Source organism: Melanostigma gelatinosum, assembly GCF_949748355.1.
Source record: "Melanostigma gelatinosum genome assembly, chromosome: 23".
Lineage (NCBI taxonomy): Eukaryota > Metazoa > Chordata > Actinopteri > Perciformes > Zoarcidae > Melanostigma > Melanostigma gelatinosum.
The window spans coordinates 9,577,500-9,587,866 of NC_136656.1; the positions used below are offsets into that span (position 1 = coordinate 9,577,500).

General features: G+C 43.1%; 2 protein-coding genes across 4 annotated transcripts; both read right to left on the bottom strand.

Annotated features, from left to right (window-relative positions):
• Window positions 1–247: 247 nt before the first annotated feature.
• On the bottom strand, window positions 248–5,184 carry larp7 (La ribonucleoprotein 7, transcriptional regulator). 3 transcript variants are annotated; one of them, XM_079295224.1, is made up of 13 exons: window positions 5,060–5,184; window positions 4,644–4,849; window positions 4,423–4,523; window positions 4,217–4,300; window positions 3,899–4,063; window positions 3,673–3,775; window positions 3,216–3,524; window positions 2,848–3,001; window positions 2,595–2,731; window positions 2,228–2,340; window positions 1,835–1,994; window positions 883–974; window positions 248–673 (listed from the first exon to the last, which is right to left on the bottom strand). In XM_079295224.1, the coding sequence occupies exons 2-13, from the start codon at window positions 4,834–4,836 to the stop codon at window positions 596–598; spliced, it is 1,689 nt and encodes a 562-aa protein (XP_079151350.1). In that variant the 5' UTR covers window positions 4,837–4,849; window positions 5,060–5,184; the 3' UTR covers window positions 248–595. The 3 variants fall into 3 exon arrangements, with proteins under 3 accessions (XP_079151350.1, XP_079151351.1, XP_079151352.1); XM_079295225.1 differs by having other exon boundaries at window positions 4,644–4,837; window positions 5,060–5,183; XM_079295226.1 differs by having other exon boundaries at window positions 4,644–4,837; window positions 5,143–5,157.
• Window positions 5,185–5,828: 644 nt separating this feature from the next.
• Window positions 5,829–9,422, bottom strand: LOC306796818 (NACHT, LRR and PYD domains-containing protein 3-like; the record flags this gene model as incomplete). Its single annotated transcript, XM_079295883.1, has 6 exons — window positions 5,829–6,153; window positions 6,244–6,321; window positions 6,740–6,823; window positions 6,965–7,048; window positions 7,215–8,937; window positions 9,113–9,422. 6 exons carry the CDS (start codon window positions 9,420–9,422, stop codon window positions 5,829–5,831), a joined length of 2,604 nt encoding a protein of 867 aa, XP_079152009.1.
• Between the last annotated feature and the right edge of the window lie 945 nt (window positions 9,423–10,367).

A 10,367-nucleotide genomic window follows, 5' to 3' on the forward strand; every position in this document is an offset into this window, starting at 1 on the left:
TGAGTGTTATGTAATCTACTGAATTGAAGGCTTAATATTCCGTTTGGGAAACAAGTTTGCACAAGTTGAACAGCTAGACGTGGTCCATCACAGCAATGACTGAATGGTGTGTAAATAAAACTGTGACCAGTTTAACTGTCCATCTCGGATGAACACTCCGTCCAAACGACAGTGACTTATGGTGATAGTTGAGTTCCTTTTACACACAAACTACAGAAAACAGTGTTATAAATACCAAAACAATAAATGCTGTAATAATCAAAGAACGGCATTTTATTAAAAAACAAAAAGGCAAATATCCTCAAAAGGAAATTCCGTGACTTGGACACGTCTTTACCGGGAGAACTCTCCAATCATATTCATATCATACACAGAATCTTTCTGTTTAATAAAAACTAGCAATTAAAAATAACAAACTGTTGCCAAACTGTCTATATGCAGAGCAGCTCCAGTGCAAACAAATAATGAGGGGACATTTGAACTCGTCACACATTCAGTTCTCTTCCAGTTAGCGACGCATTAACATCTACTGTCCCCTTTCTAAGCACGTCATGTAAAGTCCACAGAGTTAAACATGTACGGCTGTCAGCAGCCGTCAGTCTTCTTGGAAACGGATGTGCTTATGGGCCTCTCTGGCCCGGGCCAAGATGATTTTTTCGGCTTTGGATATGAGCTGAAGTGTGAAAAGAAAATAAGAAATTAGACGTGACAGCAAATAAAAACAAAAAAAAAGAGAGATACACACTGCTTTAACGGTGGAATATTATTCCAGATATTAACACATATCCATGAATGGATTCAGGATAAATAAGATAAAATATGCATCATAACCCTGTCCATTTTGAATATTACCATATGAAACCGTGTCCATCTTGACCTCACCTTCTCTGTGCCTCTCTTCTTTTCCCTCGGGCGATTGAGCTTGACTTGGCGGTCCACGAGGATCTTCTGCCAGTACCGTTGTTCATGGTCCCCTTTAAAAAAAGTCATAGAATGGAGATTCATTAAGCTAATAACATTACCCGCGGCTCAAAAAATGCAATCAACAATTGATAAGAAACCGTTGAAAACACAGACCTGAAGACGAGCTGATGGGCGCCGTCCCGATAAATTATTTTCACCATAATCAATTATTTAAAAACAAAAAAAAACAGCTCAGTCATCCGAGTCCTCTTCTCAACCGGAGAGGGTTAGCGATGAATGTACCGCGTGGGTGCTTTTCATGACGCTAACTCATGCGTCCTCTCGAGGACGTCGCTCCTCCTCCGCCATCACGGAGGATCTTTCAACCCCTTGATATGCCACCCCGAGGACACGATGAGCGATGAGGCTTCCCGAAGGAGCTGAGAGCGAGGAAACACCGGCGTATCCTTCTGCTGAAGTCCATTCAGCCATGATGACTTTTGAACTCACGAGGGGTCGTTCGTTACGAGGATCAAACTCTCTGCTCCTTCATGACATGTCACCTTGATGTTACTTGTGTTGTTACCGTTGAGTATAGGCTACTTCCTGTTCAACTGATGTAACTGTGACGTGGTGTTTACATTCATTAGTCATATAGATAGACAGAAGAATGTTCATAAGAACATTTGTAGTGCTTCACACAATAAAATACATAAAGGCATCTTCTGTGCGTTCATGTCTCATTGTGTCGCTCACATTGAATCGACATTGCTTGTAAAGCGACGACTCCGAGGCCGCGTTCTGTTAACTGGCTGGACATCCCGTGGGCGAGACTAAGACGCGAGTCATAACAGTGACGCGTCGTGAAAAGCACCCTGGGAGCTGTGCACAAATAACTGCACCTTGAACGGAGGAAATAAAAAAAGCATACCTGCGAGGATCTCGACCTTCCAGCTGTGCTCTTTCTGCAGCTCTGCTCTGGCGTCGCTGACGGCTTTCGCGTCTTCAGGGGTGTGAAAGCGGATGTGACCCTCAGTGTCTCCGTCCAAGGTGTCAATGTAAGCTACTGGGGATATTTTGCACAGAGCATCCTACATAAAATCCAAAAAAAACCCCACAAACGTTGGTTAATAATCTTACAGACCTATGTTTAATGAGATTTAATTGTCTTGTGCACAAATGCCTCACTTGGTAAAGGTGAACCTGTGTGACTACCTTTACCTCGACTCACACAGCAAAGCTTGTTGCTGATCATAACTCTCCTGAATATCAAAATATAGACGATATGGATGATTGCCAGGAGGGCTGACGAGTTACACTGTACCTTGATGAACTTCCTCGCTGGCAGCGGCTTGCCGTCTGTAATCTTCATGATGACGCCGCTGGTGAACTGAGGGCCTTGGGTCGTCTCTTTCTCACTTTTCGTACTCTTCTCAACTAGAAGACAGAAAACCAACATTTGATGTTTTTGGAGTAATACCTTGACGTCGGTACTGTTGAGGACAGGATTGACTGTCATGTCATCTTCAATGACCTTAGCAGCCAACAGTTAAGCACTAAAATGTACCAGTTTTGGTGAAAATTATGAAATAGTTGGAAAGAAAACATATCTTTCCCACAAGAAACTGATTTTGTTTTGGGGATATCAAAATGGGTTGACGAAGGTAATTGGAGACAGAACTGCGTCTCACCGTCTTGAGGATCCCGGTCCGTCTCCATGACACTCTTGTGCTCCTTGTGATCGATCTTAATGATGCACTTCTTCAAGGACTTCATGCTGCGCTTCTGCAACGTCAGATACTCGTCCTTCAGCTCGAGCCACTCTTTCCTAATGCGGCCAAAAGATCATCATCAGCTTGTTTCAGTCAATGTGCTTCTGTCGGCGGTTTCACTTATTAAGTACTTCCTGTTGACACATGAGGACGAACGGAAGAGGGATCTTACTTGGACAGAACCCGGAGTGGGATGACTTCTTCCCCTATCTTCAGTTTTTCCTTGTGTTTCTTTTTTCTCTTCCTCTTTGCTTTAACTGCTGAATCATCTCGGTTTTCTTTCCCTTCTTCAACACCTCTCTCCGCGTCACTTTTAATGGGCGTATCTAAAAAAGGGGAACAACACAGTTAACACAACAACTAACTCGTGGTTTCATTGTTGTAAAATCTCATCATACTTCCATCTATTTTCACATTTTCAGGAAATAAAAGCAAAAGCAAAGAGAGGAAGGGGGGAAAGTAAAGACGTTTGTATCTTGACTTGTTTTTTCCTCTTTGTTGTTTCCGGCTTAAGGAACGGCAGATACTGTGTTCACTTACGAGGCTTTGCTAAATCTTTCTCCTTCTCTCCAGCTTCACTTTCACTCGTCCTCCTCATCTTAGACGGCACGTCACTTTCGGATCCCTCTGCCGTCTGGGACCGTCGTCTTTTTTTCTCCGACAGTTTGTCCGGGGTCTTCAGAGTGGCGGCGACATCCGATTCAAAATCCCCCGCCGCCGAGCGCTTCCTCTTCAGCTCCGACGGTCCGGTTTCCTTCTCTCGCTCTTTGGATTCTTCCACAGAAGACTGTAGTGTGGCGCCTTCTTTCTTTTTCTTCCTCTTCCTCTTTTTCTTATCCTCTTCTTCACCTGTCAAGACATGCGGATCAATACAAATTGAATTAAAAACCCTTTTCTTGATATTATGCCTGAGATTTCGAATGAGTCAGGGTTTTTTCGGTTTATGGGCGGTAGAAAGAAGAAGTGATGTGAATGAAGTGATTGTAATTCATTGTACCTGATGGTGGATTGTCGGCTGGTAGAGGGATGGGCTTCCCATTTTTCGTCTTGGGGAAAATCCCTGGCTTCCAGGGAGCATCTTCAGGGGGGTTGTTCAGCATCTGTTTCAAAAGGTAAAAAATGTCCGTGAGTTTTGTTCCTGCCAAAATCAAACATGGGGCTGACTGACCCATCACACATTTTAGGAAACAATGACATGATATTGATTGTATTGAAGGCATCACCTCTATGGCTTTCTGTGCTTGTCCCTCTGTCTCAAACTCGATAAAGGCGAAACCCTTGGGGTCGCCAGTGGTCTTGTATCTCGGGATGCTAACGTAAACCACATTCCCGCATTTAGTGAACACTCTCTCTATCCAGCTGTGCGTCACATCTTTGGGCAAGAGTTCCTTGTGAAAAAAAGAAAAGTATTATCTTATGATGCAACAGTTTTGTTAATACCAGCAGGCAGAACACTCGTCAAAATAGCCAGCACATGAGTATAATAAGAGCTCAGTGTAAGGTGTATTTCCTATGCATAAAACTACGGTACTTTGTTTTACCACATAGACTGTGCGATCGTCGACATCATTCGGTACATCTCCAATAGGAAGCTGACGCCTTACTTTATCTCCCTCTAGGTTAACCTGAAACAAAACGGTAGAACATGTGTTTTCATCGCATTCATTGGACATTAGTTTGGAGCCATGCACAAACAAAAAACATTAAGAAGACATCCTAAAAAAAAGAACACACACTTCATAGTTACCTCAACTACAGATGAATTTTTTATCGCTCTGGCAATCAGCTTGGTGTCACTTGTCAGCTTCTTCATTCGATTGAAGCTCGCCAACACAGATATATCAACATCTAAAAACAAATTACATATTTGGTACAACTTTTCAGACTAAACCAATGTTTTTGTGTCATTACATGCACTAAATGATTCAATATAAATGTAGTGTAATATTGATATTGACCAATCCTTACATCCATCCTCTGAGTCATCGATGAGTTTTTTAAGAAAACGGTCCTTATGAAGGTTGACGTCTCCGAACCAGAAGTCCACTTGCCTCTTCACATCACCCAGCAGCTGTTTCACACGCGACCTCTTCTTTTTTTCGATCTCCTTGTTCTTACTGCTGGCTTCTGCGTGCGCAGCTTCCCTCTCTGTGTCAATCATCCTGCGGGTGAGACTATAACACAGATCAGCAACATGCACACGTAACGCTACTTAAGTGTTGGGTCTGCTTAGCTAGCCAATTGTGTGTTAGCTATCGCTAGCAGTTGTATGTCAGTTCGCGGGTAGCGACATTTTTAAAATGGTATCGTCGTGCCCACTCCATTTCAAAACACGTCAACCCCTCACGTAGCATTGAACTGCCTTACTAATTACGATAACTCACCTTATTTGAGATGAGGAAACTGCATGCACGAAAATAACAAAAACCGGATTAGCTCGCTGATTAACGTCATATGAACGATTTACTTCGTTCAGCGAGATGTCGCAGAATATATTCGTCAGATAGGAATCAGGGTAAACAGTTTAAGCAACTTCCGGTGAGCAGTTTAAACAACTTCCGGTGAAGTAGTCCAAAATAAAATATAACAAATGCATTTGAAGTTTCAACATTTTATTGACAATTGTACACAAGTTACAATGAATCTGATGAGATTAAAAAAATATATATAATATTTCATACACACAGGAGTAGTGCATTTCAAATTTAAATATAATTTGTTAAATAAATAGAAAACATGATAATACATAGTACTAGAAATAAAGTGTCCCATTAATAAACGTTTTTAAATAGGTATTTTAGTAATGATCTAATAGTGTAAAAAATGTTTCACTTGCATGTGACATTGTTTGTGCTTTTATTTTGAAGAGCGCCCCCGCCCCCCCAAAAAAAACAAAAGAACACACACACACACGCACACGTCTAAGATCTACTCAACGTGTGTGTAGCATAAGTGATTGAGATTCGTCGTCTGTGGCCGGTTAGCTCAGTTGGTTAGAGCGTGGTGCTAATAACGCCAAGGTCGCGGGTTCGATACCCGTACTGGCCATGAGGTTTTCTTTAACCCGCCAATTGCCTTCCACTTTCAATTAGTGTTACGCAAAGCATTCAACATTAAATAATCTTCTGTATGTTCTGGCTTAGTGTAGTACTTTTACTGTATGTGGTTCAATATCCTTTCAAACCTTTTGAGCTTTTTGCTCATGTCCTCCTCAGTGCAGCACTCAATCCTGTGTTTGATGAGCTGTGATAGTTGCTTGTAGAAAGTCTTCGCCCACTGGGTCGCTAAGCAGTGGACCGATATGTTGCACACTTTGTGGAGTACCGTCACTAACTTCTCGTTGCTGCTGACCTCGCACCTTTTGAAGACCCATTCGCCCCACGCTCCCCACATTTCATCATCTGAGAAGCTCACAGTTATGCTTTCTTGGATGCAAAACAACTCTGTATCTGTGTCAGTCAGGTCATTCCATATGGCTCTGTATGAAGAGGGAATGAAAATAAGCGTAAGAAAATGGATATTGTTGAAATATGTGTTAGAATGATTTGTTGAAACAAGTCACACTCACACAACTTTTTTCAGAGGGTTTGGGGTCAAGTCACTGAGTGACAGCAAACCTTTGTAGCTCACTCGGTTTCCCTCCATCCTGTGAAGGCACGTATGTATGAGTAACATGTCCTGAATTATCTGTTGAATGTTTTACACGTGAATAAATCTGCAAAATAAATATGTTTACAAATATGAAACTTTACTCAGCATCTTTATCCCTTATGATATGATAATCTTTGACAGAAAATGGCCATAACATTTTTGTATGTAACCATCTAGTCAGCTACCCAACAGCAACAAATTATTGTTGACTCCAGATACAGAACATTTATTTGGAATATATATGTTGGATGGTTATTGATGACAACAGTTGGCAAAAATAATCAGAAAGCAGTATTTTCTTCATAATTTCACCCTTGTCAGCTTTTAAGTGATCCATGATTCAGACAACCACAATTCTGGAAAGACTTTCATTTCCCCAAAAATATGACAATGTGGCATATCGTGACTCTTACCACAGCTCTTGTAGGTTCCTTTTCACCCGAATGGCACTAGAAAGAGCCAGTAGTTCATCATCACCGATGTCTGACCATCCAAGACTAAAATGAGAAGTGTGAAACATGTCTGGGTGATTCTTCATTCTCAAATAATGAGTGTACTCTTTATATCCACATCGTGCTTCGATACATATTGGTTTTCTCAGTGTTGACAAAAGCCTGTAAAATGAATTGTCATCTTACCCGAGGTGGGTTATACTGTCTGACACTTGCAGGAGATCCGCAATGACTTGAGCTGTTTTCATATCGATGTTGTTTTCGCCAAGCCTTAAAAATGAAAAAGTGGAATTAGTGCATGAATCTAATTATATATTCCTCAACATGGTTCTTGATGCGTGCAGAGCGATATATTCATCACCCACATGGAACTGCAAAGATTGAACAATAAGTCAGAGAATGAGACGCTGCAAACCGCATTTTCTGAGGAACTCACCAAAGTCTGTTACATCTGAGCAGCAGGTGCTGAATGTCTCTAAGTGCCTCACAGCTTACTCCTGTCCCTGTCAAATCCAGCTCTGCTATCTGGCCCTTTGTGAGGTCCAGGAAGTACTTGATGGCATTGTAATCCATTTGGGAGAGTGTTTCATCACTGACGTTCACTTGCAGCCTCTCTGGTTGCACAGCGAGGGCCAGAGACGGGTCCTGTTGCTCAAACAGGCAGTGTAAATGGTTGAGGATATGGGCCCCGCTTTCACAGCGCATTGTAAGCTCTCCGATGAGCCTCTGACGATAGTTGTCCACTTTGTCCTTATGGCAACACAGCCCTACCTGCCTCGATAGGAGATTAGCATTGCGTTCAGAGAGGATTCCAGAAAGGAAGCGGTTGAAGAGGTCCAAATGGCCGTTGTTGGACCCCTCTGCAACACCTGCACCGTGCTGAAGTGCATCAGGTAAAGGGTGATCCGTCATTGCGCAATAAACTGCAGCAAAGAACTCTTGAACAGTAAGGTGCGCAAAGGAGTAAACCTCCTCAGTGCAGCCAGGCTCTTGTGCCACTGTCTTGTCAAGAAAGGTACTAACAAGGCTGCATCCCTCTAACGCTGCAACGTCTCGGTCGCTGCCGTAGAAGAGAGTTTGATGCTCCATCAGCTTTTGGAAGGCCAGGCGTCCCAGCTTCAGCACGATATCGGACAGCGGCTGGACGGTCCCTGCTTCTCGCTCTTGGCGAAAGGTTTCGGCTCTCGCTTGAGTGTGAGAGCGAAGCAAGGCCACCAGGTACTGCACATAAATGTCCGTCATGGTCTCGGGGCTCTCGCCACAGAGGTCTTCGCTTTCTTTGAGGATGCAGCACACAATGTAGCAAAATGCAGGTATGTAGCACAGCGTCAGCATTAGCTCATTCGCTGACACCACCGCGAACATGCACTCAGAAATTACGCTGTCCTGGAAATAACGGAAGAAGAAGTCTTGAACTTCGGTCAAGGAGAAGCCAGCGATGAGCACAAAGCGGTCGATACAGCCCACGGGGATGTAGTTGATGGCTGCTGGGCGACTTGTGAGCATGACAGAAGCGTTGGGAAGCAGTTCACCTTGCATCAGACTGCCGAAGACCTCCACCACCTCTGCATCTTCATCTGGCTCAGTCACAAATGCGTCTACATCGCAGCTCCTGTAGTGTCTGAACTCATCAAAGCCGTCTAAGATGATCAGCAGTTTGTCGTCATTCGCTAAAATGTTGTCCAGTTCCTTAGCAAGGTGCCGGTTTTTACGCAAGACCAGCTCCCGGAAGTTTGTCGGTTTGTCGATCAGATTCAGGTCTCTGAAGGTCATGTGAACGATGAAGTCAAATCCGAGATGGTCCCGGTTTCCACCAAAATCGAACAGCATTTTCTGCACCAGGATGGTTTTTCCGATGCCGGCCACCCCCGACACCAGAACCTTCTTGACTGGACGGTTTCCATTTACTCGTGAAAAGAGTTCGGCTGGTGCGATTTTCCTTTGCACCACTGACTTCTGCTGCATAGATAGCCGCTTCTGTCCAAACGTCAGCACCTCGTGTCTTTTAATCTCTAAGCCCTGGTGTCCGTCGGCCAGCAACAGGTTGACATAGTGTTCGGAAAAAAGGATTTTCTCTCCGTGACGCGTGTTGTAGAAGAGCATGCTCTCACTCCGGCGGGTGAGGACATCTTTATGCTTTTGTTTGACTTTGTTATACTCTGCAGAAGAAGATAAGATTCATGTGATTTGTCCTTTATGACAACTGACGAACACATTGAACAATGCTTCATGAAAGCCACAGAATGCACTGTATATATGAACAAAGCAATGCTGTAACAAGTGTTTCACTCATGGCATTCTTGTCATCTTAAAATGTACCAATGAATTGCATACCTACGGACTGAGGCTGATCTGTGTTGCCTTCATGGGAGTGTGTCTGTGCCTCTTGCTGATGACTGCTGATTGAGAGAAAAACCTTAGCTGCTTCCTCGCCTTTACACGTCAGGATATCCAACACCTTTCTCACTCTGGCCCGAGGCCCCAACTGACACAACACCTCCTCACGGTCATCACGAGTGAACACTTCTCGACATACTAAGATCTCCAGCAGAGAGTCGATCCGTCCTTCCAGTTCGTCAACGAGGGAAACTCGCAGAGCCCCGAGTGCGGTCAAACAAGAATTACAACCATCGTTTTCCACCATCACTAACCTGAAATAATCCTCAGCAAATCATCTGCCGACGGTGCTAATTTGAATGGTAGCGTCTTGGTTCATGTTAAGCAATTTCCCCTCATCATTTAGAGGAGTCCTGTGAACGCATGTCCCTCTTCAAAGGCTGAGAAGTAGGATGTGAACTGTATGTCAGAAAGAGGAAAGCTTTTTCCCTGTGACACCAAGTGTCGATGACAGAGCTGTGTATTAATTGCACCAGACTTGAATTACTTGCTCTTCCTGTTAATGGTAGAACCTCCCGTCACGGTGGTTTTTGTTCTGTGTTGTGAGTGAGTTGAAGTCCATGGATTGGTGTAATGGTTCGACATGAATTCCAGCAGTTGTCTCATAGATCCACTTTAATATACTCTCATAATTAATTACTCTATATTAATTATACTCTAATTAATTAATTAATTAATCAATTTCCTGCATTTCTGCATTTTACTACTGTATTTTATTTCTTACACTGTTCTTAATTGCTGTTAAATCTCCTTTTCTTTTGCCTTATGTTTTGATGCTTTTAATGGTTTTAAAAGGACTGCACAATATGTCGCCATTTCCTCCGGGACCGAGTTCGTGCAAGGCGTACACTATAAAACGCAGATCGGCAGAGATCTTTTCCAGACGTGGTTTGTGTGCGAGTAATTGCAGAATTGCGGCAGTGTATGGTTGATTGCGTGCAGCGCAATGTCTCAGGGAGACATCAATGATTGTTTCAATGTATGTTTTAAATCTCCTTTAATGTCTTACACTGTTTGTTTAATTGTTTTTAAATCTCCTTTTCTTTTGCCTTATGTTTTGATGCTTTTTATGGTTTTATGTGAAGCACTTTGAATTACCTTGTTGTTGAAATGTGCTGTACAAATAAACTTGCCTTCCCTTGCCTAATACACTTTGACAAGATACTGCAGTCAGAACCACAACAGATTATAA